General features: G+C 41.5%; 1 protein-coding gene across 4 annotated transcripts in view; it reads left to right on the top strand.

The window, feature by feature from the left end:
* The window catches only part of SLC9A7 (solute carrier family 9 member A7), a 76,719-nt gene that overhangs the window by 24,357 nt on the left and 31,579 nt on the right, over positions 1–20,783 (top strand). For all 4 annotated transcript variants that reach the window (XM_053306821.1, XM_053306819.1, XM_053306820.1 and 1 more), the window contains 9 exons: positions 9,450–9,649; positions 11,392–11,469; positions 12,347–12,423; positions 14,739–14,851; positions 16,662–16,767; positions 17,000–17,146; positions 17,693–17,793; positions 19,584–19,672; positions 20,434–20,547. In XM_053306821.1, coding sequence (XP_053162796.1) covers positions 9,450–9,649; positions 11,392–11,469; positions 12,347–12,423; positions 14,739–14,851; positions 16,662–16,767; positions 17,000–17,146; positions 17,693–17,793; positions 19,584–19,672; positions 20,434–20,547 — 1,025 coding nt within the window. The remainder of the gene's footprint in view (positions 1–9,449; positions 9,650–11,391; positions 11,470–12,346; positions 12,424–14,738; positions 14,852–16,661; positions 16,768–16,999; positions 17,147–17,692; positions 17,794–19,583; positions 19,673–20,433; positions 20,548–20,783) is intronic.

Here is a 20,783-nt window from a genome sequence, read left to right on the forward strand (position 1 = left end):
AACAAAAATAACATGGTGAGGTACATTTGCCTAAGATATATAGAATGTTTAGCAGAGTTTGAAATGGGTAATAGGGTGAACGTTTGTATATCTTATGTTCACCTTCAAATTTAGACTGGTGTATCAGTCATAGCTGCTCCTCTATTCCAGTTCCTCCCCTTCTTCCTCTTGTTCCTAAGGGATTATAGTTTTGTGAGACTGTTTGAGAACCTAACCATTCCTAGACACATGCAAAATCAGAATTCCTCTGACACTTTGAAGAAAGCATGATGGCCTGTTTTTATAGATGCTCTCTAACTCAAAACCCTTTGCTCATGAACTTCAGCTACTTTATATTTGTTCATCTTATGCAAACAGGGAGCACAAGATAAGGCAATCTGATTAATTTCACTGCTAGCTTTTGTGTGTTCCATCATGAAGTTGTCCTTGTCTGTGTTTTTCTCCCCCCCCCTGCATTTTCATGATGTGTACAACAGGGGAAACATGTCAAAAAGAGACCATAAGCCTGAACAGACATGCTGTGTTGTGTGAGGAAGGAGGAAATGCACCTCCTCTCCCTGAAATATCTTTGTGGGCAGCTAAGATGAATAAGAATTCTGGCACTGCTAACTGCAGGTATGCATCGGCAATGGAATGGGTTTAGGAACAAGATAACTTGTGCAGTTTTTGGTTTTAGTTGGATACATCTTTGTTTCTACGTAGAATGCATGACCTTGGCAGTTGTCTTAAGGACTAGAACCTTTCTTACCATTGCTCAGATTCTTGATTTCACCTTCAACATGTAATCAATAACTGCAAAAATATTTCAGGAGCCACAAGTAGCCCTCTCAGACTTAGAATTCCCTCTCTCTCCCTCCCTCTAACAAACCTTGTGTAGTAAATGTCTGAAAAACAATATTGAAAATAGCTTATAAGGCACTATGATAACCTTTAGGAAATATTTTCATTTAGGAAATAGATGATGAAAGGATTAAAATAGGAACACAAAAAATCGCTAAGACTTGATTACAACTGGACATTGAGCTTCTGTTTCAAATATATGGCACAACCAGTTCCCAAGACTGCTGAGCATTTTAATATGTTACATTTGCTTCATGGAGTACTGTTAGTGTAACAAGTAGCAATTGTTCTGGGACTTTACTTAACCACAATGCCTTTATTGGACTTGTACTTCACCTCCAGTAGTCTATAAACACAATTCTAGCAGATGTTGGCACATACAATACTGATTCTTGAAAGTTCTTAGGCGAAACCTGCTTAACATAATTAAGCAAAAGTACAGTGGGGGCTATCTGGAGGATAAAAAGGTTATGTATTAAATCATGTTTCTCAGACTGTTTATTAGAGCTGTGATCTCCTGTATTTGCCTGATAACACTTTGAAGCATAATTTCCTGATGGGTGTTTTTTACATGGGCCCCGTTTTCACAACAAGCACAAATGCAGTTAAAGAGTTAACCACAATCGGCAAGCCCCGTGGTGCTCCCGCAGAGCATGTTGTGAGAACCCAGAGTTTCTGGGCTGTTCTCTGACACACTGCACTCGATAGGAGTGTGTGAAGCTCACTGATGGCAGTTAACTCTTTAGCCGTGATTATGCTCCTCATGAAAATGCAGCCATTGCCTCAGACAGGTCAGTGCCACTGAGTGGCCATCTTAAAACAAATTTCTCTGTAGTTCAGGGCTACTATAAACAGCAAGCCTTTAAGCAAAGAAAAAAATTCCTTCTAGGATGAGACTTCCTAAATCTCAGTTCCTTTTATTCGTGTATGTGTTTTCCCAGACCCTGAGATTTTCTGTTTAAGAACCTCAAATCTGGAGTGTAACTTCCTATTTTCTGTATTAAACACATTCTCAAATTTTGTTTTGGTATGAATATTATTGTCATTTTGTGTTTGATTAAAAACAAACATGTAGACACTGTCTCTGTGAAAAGGGTGCCCTTTCCTTCATATCTATAGATACCTGCTAGTAAGATAAATTTACAGAATTTTGAAGCATATTCTCAAATCTTTCTAATTCTTATTATTGCAAGACCTTAACCCGTCAGAAATGGCCGTCTAAGTTAAAATGCGACTCCAATATAATAGAAGCTATAAATAGCTTGGGTGGTCTTCTGTATCTCATGGCTGGGTGAGGAGAGGAGAGCTGGTCTTGTGGTAGCAAGCATGACTTGTCACCTCAGCTAAGCATGGTCCACCCTGGTTGCATATGAATGGGAGACTAGAAGTGTGAGCACTGTAAGATATTCCCCTCAGGGGATGGGGCTGCTCTGGGAAGAGCAGAAGGTTCCAAGTTCCCTCCCTGGCTTCTCCAAGATAGGGCTGAGAGAGATTCCTGCCGTCAACCTTGGCGAAGCTGCTGCCAGTCTGTGAAGACAATACTGAACTAGATAGACCAATGGTCTGACTCAGTATATGACTCATATATTCCTATGTTCCTATGGCTCAGTCTCCATGGAATCCTCTGTTAGTCAGCTTCAGGCAATGATTCTTCAGGTCTGATTTCCTAACTTCTTTTTTTCAGCTCAGTAGCTGACATCCTAACAAAACACTGGTGCAAAAGGAGAAGCACCAGTGTGTACTCTTGAAGAGTTTTAGGCCAATGCCAGACTAAATACCAGGGTATTTAAGATAATGGGGCTATTCCACTAGGGGAGCCTAGCCCGATTTTGGCTGATCGTGGGAGCCACCGGGCTCGCAGGCGGTTAACCCACCTAAATACCCCTCCCCTAAAACTGGGTTTGCAGAGTGGGTGCTCTGCAAACCCATTTTTTAAAATCATGAGTAGCCGCGGTGCAGCTCTGCACCGTGGCTGCTCACGAGAGACCCAAGAGGGGAGGCGAAAACCCGGCTCCCGGCTCCAGGGGTCTCGCCAGCCGGCAATCATGTTGGCGGCTGATCTGGCCGCCCAGGGCTCCCTCCCTGCTTGTGTGTGGGGAGAACGGGCTTAGCCAGCTCTCCCCGCATACTCTCAAGAACCGGGTCTCACTGATCGTGAGACCCGGCTGAATGTCATCTTCACCATGAGCCCCACTGAGTTCATCCAGAGAGGTTTGTCTGCAGTTGCCACCAGCTCGTCTGGTGGCTACATAAAGACGGGCCTTCTTGGTCGCCACCCCAAGACTCTGGAATGTTCTGCCTGCTGAAATAAGACTCCCCTTTTCTTGACAACATTTAAAAAGTCTCTAAAGACACATTCATTCACCCAAGCTTTTTAACTGGACTTGTGGTTTTAAAATGTGTTAAGGTATTAATTTCTGTTTTAAATTGTTTTATGTTGCTGTCAACGGCCCAGAGATAGAAGTTTGGGGCAGTGTACAAAACTGATTGATAAACAGATAGATAAATACAAATCTCCATTGGGTGTGTGTGTGTGTAATTTCCACGACCATGCCTTCTCCTGGAAGCCCTTTTTGTCAGCCCAAAATATATGCCTGAGGACTCTCTGTCCATACGGAACATATCTTCAGATAGCATAGCTTCCTGGGGAAGGGGAGGTTTTCATAATTTGCTTCCATGACTGAGCCAGCAGTGAAGCTGAGTGAGTTGAATTTTTCAGAAGCACTGCTGCTTCGTGAATCAGGATGTCAGCCACTGTCTGTGAGCTATTACTTTATTATTAGGCCTTTGCACCAGTTGTGCTACATAGACTTTATTTTTAGAGGCACAGCTTTCCTGGGTTATGCTTGTTGCTAATTCATGTCAGCAGTTGGCTAGAAAGTAGAACAAGATTACATAGTCATACCTCTGCATGCCTCCAGGAACTCATAATTTGGCTGTGTGGTGGATTTCTTATGACATTTTACTTTTGGTATGTGTTTAGAATAAATCTGTGACTTGCAGATCTTCTTATACTCCTTTTGTTTATGCTTGTTGGTATAAGTTTCCAAGTTCATTTTGATACCGCTTCTGCAAGTTGACTGAAAATTAGGTTATGTGTATTGTTTCAAATAGGCAAGCAGTACATGATGCTGCAGAAGCTGAATTTTCTAAAATGAAATTAGGTTCCCTCAAAGTTATTTAAAGAACAACCAAACAGTGCTCAGGGTATCTAAGATGCATTCTTGACCTTTCATAATCCTTTCTCACCAGGGAGTCTGTCTTGAAAAACGTAATGAGATTTCTCTGCAGCTTCTTCTTTTGATCTCTGCAACCTGTCAATGCACCAGGTTGAATGGCTTTGTGACCCAAGGTCACAATAACGTTGTTAGGTATACTTGATGAGGCACAACATATGGTTATATTCCCAAACTTTAAACATAAGAGAAGAAAGTGTCCAGTTTTCTCTCTGTAAATTGCTGCTGCTTTGCATCTGCCGTATGATGTTAATAGAAAAATATATATCTGTCATGGAACTTCCCTCTGCCTTTATTTCTTTTACCATTTGGAGCTGTTGTATATGAATGGAGAGATCTTTGTTTATCTTCAGGGTATATCTGTTCTATGGACTTCTGGTGGTTTTGTACAGGTTGAACTGTTGAGGCTTTCCCCAAAGCTTCATGAGAATTATAGTTTTCCAAGGCTTCAGAAAATTCCCTAACTCAACCCACAAACATTTTCCTTTGGGGAAAATGGCACCTCCAAATGACAATTGTTTTGGGGAACTGGCATGATTGTTAAAATCTGTTGGTTTGTACTATAGCTTATCACCTTTAAAGAATATGAAGAGAGATCCCTGCTGGATCAGACTAAAATTCTATCTAGTCCTTCCTCTTGCCAGTCAGAGGAACTTAGAGCAGATCATGGAGACAACAAACCTTCTCTGCTGGGTTCTCCAATATTTCAGGTATGCTGCCTCTGAACATAGAGGAGCTATCTCATATATTGTGACATAAAAACAAAATGTGGCTTGTATCCAGTGCTTTCTTCCCCCACCCCCCTTTAGGTAAAAACTACAGTTTGCCCTAGTTGTTTTGAGGGGTTCTGTTCTGGCCTACAATCGCAGATAACAAAACTGCAGATAATGAAACCTTAAATCAATAGAATTGTGGCGTTAGGTTCTAGAGCCAATGAAAATCACTGAAAAGACAGGGTAAAAGCAGAATAAGCATGGAGTACAGCTCTGTACCTTGGCCACCTCGCGTTCCCACTCCCAAGCTCCTTCAGCAGTGCCTCCCAGATAATGTGTAATCATGATGTTTTTTCACCCCACAGTTGAAATCCAGCATTTAGCAGCACAATCCCTTGGTCTGATTGTTTGGTAGGTTTGCCAAAGAGCCAGCACAAAATTAAATGCAATTCAAGTAAACACACACGGAGGAGTGTGTGAGAATCGAGGAGTGAGAGGAGAATCAATTTTCAATGGAGAATTAAAATCACTTCTTAATTTAGATTTTTTAAAATTTGCAATTTAAATACAGTACTCTAATCTTAAAAATTTTAAAAATTGAAATGTTTAATTTTTAAAAAATTACATTTATAAAATCAATAATTGGCATTTTACATGGGGAGCATAATGCTGCAAGAGGCTCCAGAAAATGGCTCCAAGAAGCTCCACAGGAATGGCTCAAAAAATGCTCCACAGAAATAGCTCCAGAGCAATGGCTCCCTAAAGATACCAAATACTACCCAAAATGGCTTTTAAAAGCACAAAAATCCTCTAAACATGCAGACCAAATACTCCATTGTCGTCCAAATTTCTCTCACAACCTATGTACACATGCTGCAAGAGCATGACCTTGAAAGGTAGAACTGTGCTGCCGAAAACTGCAGATATGCGAAGGGGTGTGTGCGTGAGAGAGAGTGAGAGTGAGAGTGAGAGTGAGATTGACTGACTGACCCCAACCCTAACCGCAGATACGCAGAAATGTATCACATTCTTTTTGATCCCTCTTTTTACTGGGAGTATACTATATCTAGAATTCACAGTCTTGGCTTTGGCTAAAACAACCAATAAACTGGACTTGGAGTAAGAGAGACAACACATCTTTGGCAGAACTCTAAATACATTTTGACTTAATGTTCTTGATTTGTACTTGGATAAGTACAAATGTGTGTTGATGATTTTTATTATTATTTATTTACACAGTCAGACAGGTGTTATTGACTGGTTTGTTTTATCCAGACATCGAGTCCTTCCCAAGGACCTGGGATGGCTGAATTTTATTGTCAGTGTTGTTGCTGTTGTTATAGATATTGTTGCAGAATATAGGCTGTTCCCAGTAAAGCTGCTTTTTGTAATTGGCTGATGGTGATTTCTGTGGCCCCTGTGGTGTTGAGGTGCTCTTCAAGGTCTTTTGGAACTGCACCTAAGGCGCCAATTACCACTGGGATTATTTTGGTCTTTTTCTGCCACAGCCTTTCAATTTCCATTTGTAGATCTTTGTATTTTGTGATTTTTTCTATTTCTTTTTCTTCTATTCTGCTATCCCCTGGTATTGCTATGTCGATTATTTTAACTTGTTTTTCTTTCTTCTCGACTACAGTTATATCTGGTGTATTTTGTGGCAGATGTTTGTCTGTTTGTAGTCGGAAGTCCCATAATATTTTTACATCTTCATTTTCTTCAACTTTTCCAATTTTATGGTCCCACCAATTTTTGGCTACAGGTAGCTTGTATTTTTTGCAGATGTTCCAGTGTATCATCCCTGTTACGGTCATGCCTTTGTTTGTAGTCAGTCTGTGCGATCTTTTTACAACAGCTGATTAGGTGGTCCATGGTTTCATCTGCTTCTTTACAAAGGCGGCACTTGCTGTTTGTGGTGGATTTTTCTACTTTTGCTCTTATTACATTTGTTCTTAGTGTCTGTTCTTGTGCAGCCAGTATTAAACCCTCTGTTTCTTTCTTCAAGTTTCCATTCTTAAGCCATTGCCAGGTCTTGGTGATGTCTGATTTTCCACTTATATTGTGCAAATATTGACCATGCAGGGGCTTATTTTTCCATTTTTCTGCTTGGTTCTTGACTTGTTCGTTCTTGTAGGCCTGCTTTGTTTCATTGGTGTTGAATAGTTTCGCATTATTGACCATTTGAAGTGCATCTTCTTCACTGTCCTTGATATATTCTTCAAGGCCTCTTTTCTCCTCCTCTACTGTTTGATGGACTTGCAGCATTCCTCTTCCACCTGAGCTGCGAGGGAGGTATAGCCTATCGACATCACTGCGGGGGTGCAGAGCATGATTGATGGTCATGATTTTCCTGGTCTTACGATCTAGCGTCTCTAGCTCTGCCTGGGTCCAGTCTATTATTCCTGCAGTGTATCTGATAACAGGTATAGCCCAGGTGTTTATGGCTTGTATGTTGTTCCCGCCATTGAGTTTGGACTTGAGGATTTTTCTGACTCTCCTGATGTATTCACTTCCAATTTTTCTTTTAACTTCAGTGTGCACGTTGTTATCAGCCTGGAGAATGCCCAAGTATTTGTAATGCTCTTTCTCTTCCAGGTTCTTGATCTTGCTTCCATTGGGCAGTTATATTCCTTCTGTTTTTGTTGTTTTCCCTCTGTTCATTATTAATGCAGCACACCTGTCTAGTCCAAACTCCATTGCTATCTCGCTACTGAATATACGGACAATGTTTAGCAGTGATTCGATTTCTGACAGGGACTTTCCATCCAACTTCAGATCATCCATGTACAGCAGATGGTTGATTTTACTTGATGTTTTAGATGTTTGGTATCTGAAGCCTGTTTTGTTTAGTATTTGTGAAAGTGGAGTCATGGTGATTACAAACAACAGAGGGGATAGTGAGTCCCCTTGGAAAATGCCTCTTCTAATGCTAACCTGTCCAAGTGTCTCGCCATTGATTGTTAACTGTGTACTCAACATGTTCACTGCTTTTTAAAATAAATATGTGAATGTTTTTGCTGACACCAGTTGTTTCTAAACATTTTAGTATCCGTGTGTGAGGCAATGAGTCGAAGGCTTTCTTGTAGTCAATCCATTCAACACTTAGATTGGTTTTTCTTCTCTTGTAATTTTCTAAAATCATTTTGTCAATCAGCAGCTGGTCTTTTGTGCCTCTGGTGTTCGGGCAATTTCCTTTCTGTTCAACTGGAAGCTGTTTGTTAGTTAATAAGTGTTGCATCACTTCATCTGCTATTATTCCAGTATAATTTGAACATGCTTGGCAAACAGGATATCGGTCTATAATTACTTGGAACTGCACCTTTTGCTGGGTCTTTCATGATGAGATGAGTTTTCCCAGTTGTTAGCCATTGTTCAATATCATCTCCTTGCAAAATGTGATTGAACTGTTTTGATAGTTATTATTTTTGTTTTGATAGTTATTATTGTGTTGATGATGATGATTAGCTAAGTAAGCAGTGCATATATTGTGCTCATAAACACACTTGCTTATAATAGAGTAACCAAACCCTGTTGTGTCTTGCAAAAGCATCCATAGCTATTTAGATGGGAGGAAGAGCTTTGAGGGGATATAATGAAGAGTGAATTGTTCCCACTTTTTTTTTGTTTTTGTTTTGGTTTACTGCTCTGGTTAAGGAGTTGCTGTTCTTAGAAGCCTTATTTAAATGTGGGGCTAGGTTATTTCTGCAGTAACCAAAAACAAGAGGTTCATGATCTGGCAGTGTTCCTGTAACTTCTTCGTAGCACTCTCTTCCTGCTGCTGGTGGTTTGTTTTATTGTTTGCTTGTAGTATCTTGCTATTTCTGTCTCTTCCCCCCCGCCCCACCCCGGACTGGTTCAGTTTTTCAGTTTCCATCTGTGATAACAGCTTTCTGTTCAACTTCCTCTTAGTGAAATTAAGGACATATTCTTTTCTGAAGTGATGTTACCTTTCTTGCAGCAAATTATTTTCCTTGTCATGTCCTAAGAAACAACATGTGTGTTGGGAAAAATAGTCTTCAAAAATAGATCGGGTTCTAGCCACTGAAGTTAAAACTGTAACATAGGAAGTTGCCTTATACCAAGTCAGGACATTGATCTGTCTCTACACTGACTGGCAGCAGCTCTCCAAGGTTTCAGGCAGGAGTCTTTCCCAGTCCTACCTGGAGATGCCAGGGACTGAACTGGGACCTCCTGCACACAAAGCAGATGCTCTACCACTAAGATAGACCCATCCCTATGGGGGAATATCTTACAGCAGACAGCAGCTTGTATGTGAAGTCACCCATCTAAATGCAAACCCAGGTGAACCCCACTTTGCATGGCACAGTTCATGTTTGCTGCTGCAAGACGGGCTTAATCCCCTGTACAAAAAGGATGGTGTGAAAAAGAGCTTGGTTATTATGTATAAGTAGAAGGGAAAGCATTCTCTACTAAAGTCATCTGTACTTGTATTGCATTTAAAAATACAGTACCTTTTGCACTAGCTATATAATCAATAATGCATCCGGCTTCAAAAAAACCCACAAAAACACATGTTCTAATGTGTCTGTCAGCTACTGAGCCCCTTCAGGACAGCGAACCATTTTCCACATTTTCATGTTCCTTTGGGAACATTTGGGTTAAAAAGCAGTATATAAATATTTGTAATAAACCTATCTTTCAGGACTGATTGTGGGAGTCATCTTGAGATATGGCACACCCTCCACCAGTGGTCATGATAAGCCATTCAGCTGCTCTCAAGAAGATCGGGCATTCACAACCCTGTTGGTCAACATCAGTGGAAAATACTTTGAATATACATTAAAAGGAGAAATAAGTCCTGGAAAAATAAACAATGTGGAACAGAATGACATGTTGCGAAAAGTGAGGATTACATTTTCTAATTGTGGACCTTTTTATGAATGCTTCCCACTCACTCCTCCCTTGTCTGTTGACTTGGGTGTCCTTCAAAGCTGAATATGCAGAATAATTTGTGTCTCATGGTTCGAGTGTGTGTGTGTGTGTGTGTGTGTGTGTGTGTGTGTGTGTCTGTGTAGTGATCCTATTGCCCCAGTATCCTATATTTGCTGTTTATTGATAGCTCTCAAAAACCATTGGCCTGAGGTAGCAGTGTGTTTTATTTCTGATTTATAGTGTCCTGCTGATTCAAATTCAGGATGGTGATAATATATACTTTTCATTAGTGATTTCTCATTCTTCTTCACACAGTCCTGTAGGGTAGGTTGCTGACAATCTTACGTTACAGGCTGAGAGCTTGTCCAAAACCATACAGTCAACAAGTGGGCAATCTTGGCTTTTCAGTTGTTGTTGAACTACAACTCCCATCATCCCCAACCACAGTAAATTGTGACTGGGGATGATGGGAGTTGTAGTTCACAGGGGCAGATTAACCTCTTTGCTGCCCATAGGCTAAAAGGCTTTTGCTCTCCTTTTACCTTAAAAAATAATACTTTTTTAAAAGCCGCTCTGCAGAGGCAGCTGTAGGCTACGGGGAGGCAAGAGGAAACTTTCTCCCTTTGCCCAGGTGTGGTGGCTGCAGTGGGGGGGGGGGTTGAGGAGAAAGTCACCCCCTTCTGTGTTAATTAAAAATAAAAACCACCCAAAAACCGCTGCGCGGCAGCAGCACTACCTGTGGTGAGGTGGGGGGCAGGAGGGGAGAGTTCTCCTCCACCAAAGTATATTGTTTTATCCAGGGAGGGAGGGTGGGATGGGTCATGGCGGGGGTGGGCAAGGAGGGGAGAGTTCCCCCTTCTACCTGGATGGGGGGGCGGCGAGCTCCTTACAACTCGCCTCCCTTCTCCCAAGTGACTGCACAGGCCTCTCGCCTCTCTGCTGAGCAGCCACATGGAGGGAGGCCAGAAACGGGCTGCTCAGCAGAGAGGCCCGTGCAGTCACTTGGGAGGAGGGAGGGGAGTTGGAAGAGTTTTCCACCCCCCCATCCAGGTAAAAGGGGATCCTTCCCACCCTCCTCACAAGTATTGCCACCACCATGCGGCGGTGGTCTTTTCCTCTTAACACAAAAGGGGGGAATTTCTCCTCGCCCCCCCCCCACTCTTGCTGCAGCTGCCACCTAATTTTGCCAGCCTAGGCAAATGGCTACCTTGCTTCTCTGTTAATCTGCCACTGGTAGTTCAACAGCAGCTGAAAAGCCAAGATTGCCCGCCACGTTCCAAGTGATGAGGGCAGTGAACATAGATTGCCTTTACTCAGCCTGCTGGCTTCAAAAGTTTGTGAAGGATCTACGAAATCTGTGTGCAAGTAATTCATCATGTGGGAAATGTCAGATCAGATATTATCTGGCCTGCCCATTGCAGGAAAGATGGCTGTCTGAATTTGCCTTGGGTAGTGGAATATATTCTTCAGCTAGCTTTCTGCCAGATGGTGAACCAAACACATTTTACAGGTTGTTGCAATGAAACCTAGTTTCCTAAGATACATCTAGGTCTATGAATTGTTTGGAGTGATTTAATGGAGAAAGGGGGGGAAGGGGAGAGGGAGTGCGTGTGTGATGTGGGAAGAGAAGTAGGCAAAACTGCAAATATTTTGAGACAAATCATCTGGAAACTATTTTGTATCAATCCCTCACTCTCTTTCTTTTCTGGAAGGTAACTTTTGATCCAGAAGTGTTCTTCAACATCCTCCTGCCTCCCATTATTTTCCACGCGGGCTATAGTTTGAAGAAAGTAAGCATAAAACACATTTTCTGAATGCTCATTTCCTTGCTTAGGTTTCAGTTAACATTTCAGGATTTGTCAATAATGCTGAATTGTTGATAGCCACATTGCATTACTGTTGTCCTCTTGAAGACAAGCATTTTCTTCCGTATACATACAGTATCAGCTCTGTCCTTTTGTTTCCAAAGTTGTAGATTAAAATAAAGTATCTTATTGAGCCCTTGGGCTTAATAATATCCTGCATTAATGTTAGGTTTTTCCAAAATCTGGTGTTGGTTAATAAGATTTTAATACAATTAAATATTTTCATAATTACATTTGGGCTCCCCCCCACCCCCTGCAATCTAATCCATTGAACAACATTGGACGTCTGAATAATGGGTTGAATTCAGTGGGGTACTTAAGCAAGTAAGGGATACCTGCATTCATGCAAGGGCATGTCTCTATCCACTGTTCCCCCACCTGCAGTAACTACTGAATCAAATGCTGCCTCAGAGAGGTCCCTGTCCCATAGGACACCTTTTGGTGCTTTTTACCCAGAATGGAAGTTTGCACAGCTGCTGTAGGTCACCTGAAGCTGTTTTGACTTGAAAAACAAACACATGCATGCTCAAACTGTGTTAAACATAAATGTAGTTTGGACCTGACTGAGTGAGGGAGAAACCAGCAGCTTCTCCACTGACTTTCTTCTTTCTGTGGCTAGACCAAAAGTGTTAACTTAAGAATGCCCAAAAAACACTTTGTCTGCAAATTCGCAGTGTTCTCAGTGGTTTGTCCTCACAGCAGGATGTTTCTTTATTCTAATGCTACAAGTACTAATTTTCATTTTGGAGTTTGGGAATAATTCTTTTAAATATTTGGGTCTTATCCATTTTTCTTCTAACAGAGGCATTTCTTCAGAAATCTGGGGTCTATTCTGGCATATGCCTTCTTCGGAACTGCAGTCTCTTGTTTCATTGTTGGGTGAGTAGAATTTTGCAGAACAATTAGATTTGTGGGGCATCTGTTGGGACTATCATCACTTAAATCTTGAATGAGTCCACCCAGATGAATGAGATAAGACTGTTCTGTGTACAGTTAATTATTGGCCTTTGCAAATTAAAAGTGTACCTTTAAAAAAAATCAAGGCTTTATTTTTATTCTCAAAGGTAGATGAATTTGATTACCTTTAAATTGTTTCATCTTTTGGGTCAGTGTGACTGACCTGCACATAACTGGTAACAGGATTGAATTTTGGAAGTGGTTGTGGATTGGAGCAAACAAGGAAGGGAAGCTATGAAATCTGCACTCTAGGATTAAAAAATAGGATAAAGCTATCTAAACTTTATGGGGCACAACTGCTGTTTGAACATCAGGTGAACTAAGCTCTTGTTCCCAACTGGATATGCTTTCGTTTGCTGACTTGTTAAACACTAATAAAAAGGGTATTGGATTTGTAGTTGCTTTGGACCTTATATGTAACAGCAGAGGTCTTCAGATCTTGTCCTTGGTAGCTAGCCAAAATGTGTGGCTTCCCATCCCACAACAGGAGGGAGCAGGTTCTTGTTTCTGACATCACACAAGGCTGCAGAAGTCACTACAGCTCAGCATGAGGAAAGCTAGAGTCCCTGTGGGTGCATGCACCCTCCTCAGCTCCATATTCAGGAGGAAGTCTCTGCATATCAGATATCTGGTACAGACAGAGGTGCACCTTGGTAATTTTGAAACCTGGACCTAAAGGCCTTTGGAGCCCCCCCCCTGCAAGTTAAGAATCATCCCCCCCATACACACACACACACACACACACACACACACACACACGGTATTTTTAACACATGGGTTCTTGAGGACACAAACAGCAACTGAACTCACAAGAATGTAAGCATATAAAACAGATATATTTATGCAAATATGCATTAATGGAAAAATTTCAACAAGCAAAATATCCCCACCCCACATATTTCTTTCCCCACTCCCCCCTCTGTCTCTAAAGCCGAGGTCACTCTTGGCACCTAGAGCAGGTCACAGTCATACTCAGCCACCTGGCGCAGTGCAGGCCGGCAGCCTAGCAACCTCACCATGCAGGACAGACTAAAGAGGATTTGGGGGCCCCCAGGGGGTGTAGAGGCCCTGGACTTCAGCCTGGAAGTCCAGGGGTAAGAGCGCCTCTTGGTACAGAATCCTATGTGTGCTGGTGCTTATGAACAAAAAGGAAAGCTTCCTCCCTCTTTTCCTTACTTTAGTCTGTGTGCACCCTCCTCACTGTCATGTTTCTTTCTATCCCCCTTTCCCTCAGCCAGGTTTTCAAATATGAGAGAGAGACCAAGCAAGCCCTATTAACTTAGTGGGACTTACTTCCAAGTAACCATTTATACAAGGGGTTGCATATTGTCAACAGTAAGAGGAATTCTTGGGAGAAAGATGTACATGGTATACAGGTGAAACTCGGAAAATTAGAATATCGTGCAAAAGTCCATTAATTTCAGTAATGCAAATTAAAAGGTGAAACTGATATATGAGACAGATGACTTACATGCAAAGTGAGATAAGTCAAGCCTTAATTTGTTATAATTGTGATGATCATGGCGTACAGCTCATGAAAACCCCAAATCCACAATCCCAGAAAATTAGAATATTATATGGAACCAAGAAGACAAGGACTGTAGAATAGAACAATATTGGACCTCTGAAAAGTATAAGCATGCATATGTATTCAGTACTTGGTTTGGGCCCCTTTTGCAGCAGTTACTGCCTCAATGCGGCGTGGCATGGATGCTATCAGCCTGTGGCACTGATGAGATATTATGGAAGACCAGGATGCTTCATTAGCGGCCTTCAGCTCTTCTGCATTGTTTGGTCTCATGTCTCTCATCCTTCTCTCGGCAATGCCCCATAGATTCTCCATGGGGTTAGGTCAGGCGAGTTTGCTGGCCAATCAAGCACAGTACACTGTATACTTTTCAGAGGTCCGATATTGTTCTATTCTACAATCCTTGTCTTCTTGGTTCCATGTAATATTCTAATTTTCTGGGATTGTGGATTTGGGGTTTTCATGAGCTGTACGCCATGATCATCACAATTATAACAAATTAAGGCTTGACTTATCTCGCTTTGCATGTAATGCGTCTGTCTCATATATCAGTTTCACCTTTTAATGTGCATTACTGAAATTAATGGACTTTTGCACGATATTCTAATTTTCCGAGTTTCACCTGTACATCTTCATAGTATTGCCAACTTAGTAAATCTGGTTTGAAGAAGTTAAAGATAGGCCTGACTGCATTTTTCCCCTCTCACAGGAATCTTATATATGGTGTTGTAAAACTGATGAAGCTTGTGGGACAGCTCTCTGATAAGTTTTATTATACAGACTGTCTTCTCTTTGGAGCTATAATATCTGCTACTGATCCAGGTACTGTGCTGTCCAGGCTGCAGGTTCTTAAAATACTAAAGTTTTTACAGGTACCTTCATAATAGTTTAGCTTTAAAAAGTGATATGATGTGTCACCAGGAATAATTGTTTCTAAGTGGGAAGAAGGTGAGGCACAAGACAGACAAAGGTTTTCCTACAAGGCACGGTAATTGTAACGTTAAAAGAAAAGTTTATTTTAAACATGCATCTTGCATTGAGCGGGTGTTGGACTAGAGGAGGGCACCCAATCACAGAAATAAAGTACAAATGAGAGAGAATAAACTTTCTCAAAGTGCCTCTATCAGGGGCTCCCATAGAGCATAAACTGATCTGCGTAGCCTTAAAACTCTGCTAGAATCTTCTTCCTCTTTTCAGGATAGCAGTGCTTTTTTGCTACAAAATACAGAGGGACTTTGAGAGTCCTTTTTTTGCTTCTCTGGTTGGACTATAAGACCTCCAAGGTCCCTTCCAACTCTAAAATTCTATGACAATAGAGAGTGGTGTTTTTCACACATTGAAGTGGAACTGCTTAGAGAACTCTGAAATACAGAACTAATTCGAACATATCTGCTGCCCTTCCAGCTGATTATGAATGGGCCACTGTGTTACAAAATAGGAGAAAAATGCATATAAAGGGGTATGCAGGATGGCTGGTTGCAGCAGGCTGGAAAAACTGATGCCAGCAGAACAACTGCTGTCACCGCGCTCCAAGGACAGTGAAAATATAGTGGCACTCCATACTTCTGATGAGTGTGGCTTGGGCTTTGGGTTACCTTTTTATGTAACTTTGGTAGTGTAGGAACTTCTGCAGTGTGGATCCTACCCATGCTGCAAAGGTACCCTAAGAAGCCCTGCCCACATGAGAGGAGTCTTAACCACACCAACGTCTTACCCTGCTGGTGTAATTGTAACATAAGAAGGGGTCCTTTGATGTTCTCGCAATAGGAGTACAAATAATTGGTATGTGGGATTTATCCAGGGGGTGGGTCACTATTGGCCAGTAGGCTTTGTTGCAGAGTTGTGCATTAGAGTAATAAATGCTTGAAACTGAGAACATAAATGAGTAACTAGTTCAGAATCTCAGAGAGTATGTTGGAGTCTTGTCACCAGGCAGCATTTGTTAAAGCTTTTTAACTGCAGCTCAGACAATCATAAATGTAGCATTGCTCTAGACTCCACCAGACTGCAAACCTGATTTGTGGGAGACTAAACTGTCAACATTGGGTATACAAATTTTATCCAGAGGTGGGACAAGCCTTGGTGGCACTCAGTCAGGACTCTGTTTTTGGAGCTCTGTAATTTGCTTCTTTTCTGTTTCTGTTTTTCTTGAATATGCTTAATATTTACTCTTAACCATTAGCAAGTAGTTGTTCCTCCTTTTTCATGAAATGTGATTATCCCACTCACAAGCTCACTCTGGATGTGTTCTAGTCACCTATGCTATGTGTTCACTGTTGCTTAAGCATAACCCATATGGCAACAGCAAGTATCTATCAATGCCAGGAAGATTTTTTTATCACATTTAATAAATACTGTATGTTGCCACATGAGGATGCATGTCTAGGTAATATCATGAAATTAACATGGTACAAGTTAGCTTGTGGTGATTGGTGATTAAACAAACAAATTTAATGTGGGAACTGAGCCCTGGGGAAATATTTAGAAAACCTTTTGGCAACTGGTTTTGTGTTGTATTGCACTGGATAACTTTTACCTGTGTGGGAAACATAGAAAAGAGGTTTTTCATCTATTCAAAATACATACAGTAAGACAAATGTTAACTCTCTTGTTCTCTTACTTTCATTTGCAGTCACTGTACTGGCAATTTTTAATGATCTTCACGCTGATGTTGATCTCTATGCACTGCTGTTTGGAGAGAGCGTTCTAAATGATGCTGTTGCTATTGTACTGTCTTCGTAAGTAAAATATTGAAACGGGTTACTCAGAAGCCAGTTAATACAGAACTGACCACTTTCTCTCTGTCTTGTGCGACAGATTTGTAAAGACTACTATTTTCGCATTTGCTTGGTGCTTTAATGGGAGCAGTAGGGCAGATGAGAATGATCTGACTCCAGAAATGACTATTGCATCATGTCTTATCTGGGGTGAATATTGTGTTAACAGCTATTCTTTCCCCTGTCCTTCCAGCTCTATTGTAGCATATCAGCCCACAGGAGGAAATGTTCACACTTTTGATGCAGCAGCCTTTTTTAAGTGTGTCGGAGTCTTCCTTGGAATCTTCAGCGGCTCTTTCATGATGGGAGCAGTAACAGGGGTTTTGACAGCACTGATATCCTTCACTGTTGGTATTTGTTCATTAACTTCAGGCTTTTCTCCTTTTTACTAGCAAAGCTTTCTTTTAACCACTGCTCCCGCTGTGTCTCTTGTTTCATAGAGGGTGTTCAGACTGGGAGAATTTCGCTCCACAGCAGTGCCAGTTTGGAGGCATAGCTGGTTGCAGGTTAAGGTCCAAGTCATGAGCTGCTACCAAAGGCAGCTGGAGTGGGGAAGCATAGAGGCCCTGTAGGAGATCAATGAAACTGGAAGGGAGGGAGGGATGCATGCATGCATGCAGGGCAACTGAAAAATAAGCAGACTGATAAGCAGAGACACAGAGGGGATACTAGGAAATCAGTTGGACAAGGCCAGAATCTGACTGTTGTGTAGTCAAAAACCCAGGCCTGGCCTAGGCGCATTTAATCATGCAGGTTAAGCAGAACCATGGGCTGCCTATGTACCACATTGCATATTTCTCATATTAACGTAAATGTAAATGAGCTCCATTGGCTATAGAAAATAATCTGTGGTTTTTGTGATCCCTTAACAAAATATTTACGTAACCAAATTTACAAAACTGCACTGTTTCCCCTTGCTGGAGACAGCTCTCTTCTTTCTGATGTCTTGGAGTACATTCTTGCTGGCTGAAGCTTGTGGTTTTACAGGTAAGACTGGTAGATGTGCAAGATATGTAGTTCTGGGACCAAGCAATTTTATGTTGCTGTGATTGGTGTTATATTTGAAATTTTCACCTGCTTGACTTTGCCACCTGTCAAAATCTAGATTTAAACTTGTGCCCCTGTCTTAAAGAACACCTGATGTTGGCTACAATACCTGCGTAGGTCTGCAGTATGACTTTGTTTTCATTTGAGTTTTTTGCACACATGTCTAACTCTGAAATGAGAAAAGTGGCATATATAGTGATAGCAACTTTTTTGGCCCTTAGAACTAGAATTCTTGTCACTGTACTCCAGTCCTGATATACTGTATCTCCTTATAGAGAAAATGCAACTTTATAGGCCTGCTAATTTCTTTTAATGTCATGAGGTGTTTTATGCCTATCTGCAGAATTGCATTCATGCATTGCAAAGTAAGTTTGGCTGAGCCAAACTGAGAAACGTGTTCTCTAATAGATATTGCAGTGTGCGAAATTAGTCAGCTACAGGGCAAGTTTTGCAGCTGGGTGGTTGGAGTACATTCAGTTCACTCCAGAAAACATAGGCTGGACTCCAAAAAGCTACTTTAGGTGTGTTCAAGGGTTTGGACATACCCAGGGTGCCTTTTATTTCTGAGCAGCAGATTCCATTACCATACCTCAACCTTTAAGCTCAGTCACAGTAGCTTAAAGGTTGCCACCTGGCATGGGGTGAAGGGGTTGCTGCTCAAGAAACACCAGACCAAGGGTGCAAGATGCTGATAGTATTCTTGTATGGATCCCAGTCTTGTTCATGTTTTCGTGCGTGCGCGCTCTCTCGCGCGCTCTCTCTCTCTTTCTCTGTAGCAATAGCCTTACTAATGTACTGTATTTACCTGAATCCAAGACTAGTTTCTCCCTAAGTTCTTTGATGTTAGAAATGGGGGGGGGGGCACACATAATCTTAAATTTAGGGTCCTCTTCCTTTTGGCTAAGTTGTATAAGATATTTAACCCATATTTTTAATGAGGTTGTCTTAAATTCAGAGTTTTCTATTTGGGTAAATACAGTATTCATACAACTTTAGAAAAACTTGCAAAATGTATGGATTATGTTCGTAGTAGTTGATAGTACAGTGTGTGTTACATCCCATATAGACCTGTGAGGCTGTTAATGGTTCTCTTAATTCATCAGGCAATAAGGACTGTCTTGGAGCAGTGTGGATAAATGCCATCAAACCACAGACTAAAATGTAACATGTGACTAAACCTTTGGGTATAAATGCAGGTTCACATACAAAATGATACCACCAGTAAACGGAATTCTTGCAACAGTTTGCTCCCCCCTGGATAGCCCCCTGAAATGAAAAAACAAACACCCACCACAAAGGCGTTCTTTTCGGAAAAGCCTTTGCTGAGGGTCAAAGAACTCCATGGGCTGTGGTGTAGATTGCTGCAGGGGAAGGGCAGAGAACCTAGAACTAGTGGGCGGAACTCCACTAATGGAGCCAGTCTTTCTGTGGTAGGACTGAATTCTGGGATATACGTAGTTGAGTGCCTCTGACTCACCCACAAATTGCAACAGCCTCTCCCTGCACAGAATTGGGGAACTGAACTCTCCAAGACGCTTAAGCCCCAGAACTGCTCCTTAGAAAATGAACACTGTGCAGGCACACTGGAAGGAGCTGGCTGACAAAACCATTATAGAGACAGTAAGTAAATATAAGCATTAGCGTTTAGAGAAGACTGATAGGAAATCTTGAATAATTAAGTCAGGGAAAAATATGATCAATGTTTCTTGATGTGCTGCTACTCTTGGCAGGTGTGGTAGCTGTTCTGTTCTGTGGGATCACACAAGCTCATTACACTTACAACAATCTATCAGTTGAGTCAAGGAGCCGAACCAAGCAGGTGAGAAAGATAGTGTCTCTTCAACGTTTGTGTTTAAATATTGAAGCATGGCTACTTGCACTATGTGCATTCATTATGTTAAGCTGCTTATACTGTACCTGGTAAAATCGGATAACTATTTCTCACAGTTTATACAAAGAGTGATCAGTGAAATGCAGAATGGGGGGAATCATGTGGTGCAGTCTTCTCTGGATTGTACCATTTGAACTGCAACGGTCTAGACTCTGCCCCCAGTAACTTCACCTTTTAGCTCTGCTGTGACAATTAAAGGCAAGCCACCATGTGGTTGGGGACAAATGCCCAGGTCCTTCCCTTCAATAATTCTTCAGCTGGGTTTGGGAGCAATGGGTGGGTGGGAAGGACATGAATAATTGGCCCTACCTGTATGGTACCACATTTCATCTCATGGTGCCACTGTGACTTGCATGCCACTGCTGTATTGTATAAAGGGCTCCTGGTGTACATGTGTGTGTTTGTGTCTACTCTTTTGCGTAAAGCAAGGTGAGTCTGCATTGGTGAGGACCGTAGAAGATAACTGGAACAAATATGGTGGGGGGGACCGCAATTGTTCTGAGTTGTTTTTTATTGTCACAAAATAAAACTGGTGGTAAATTACATGTCATTAAATGGAGTTTGTCTTAACCTGAGTTGCATAGCTTTGAAATACCTTTGACTTCATTTATTCAGAGCAGAATCTTTTGAATGTAGCATGTGTGTTGCTCTTTATAAGAAGTGTGAACTTTTTTCAACTTTCTCCCCAGCTCTTTGAAGTACTGCACTTTCTGGCTGAAAACTTCATTTTTTCTTATATGGGGTTAGCCCTGTTTACTTTCCAGAAGCACGTATTCAGTCCCATTTTCATTATTGGAGCTTTTGTATCCTTTCTCAGTTTATCTGTATTCTAGCAAGTTGCTTAATTGTGTTTCAAATTTGTACAGCAAGTCTTCAGCATCTTGCATGTGTGCACAAACACACATACAGTGCTTTATGCACGGAAATATCTCAGTTTTAAATGTGTATTTCCCTATGTTATGTGGCTATAAGTGCTCCTTTTAGCATTTCTAAAATAACTTGGTTTTGCAGAGGAAACTGCAGCAAAATTTCCCCAAGT

This window comes from Hemicordylus capensis, chromosome 3, assembly GCF_027244095.1.
Source record: "Hemicordylus capensis ecotype Gifberg chromosome 3, rHemCap1.1.pri, whole genome shotgun sequence".
Taxonomy (NCBI): Eukaryota; Metazoa; Chordata; class Lepidosauria; order Squamata; family Cordylidae; genus Hemicordylus; species Hemicordylus capensis.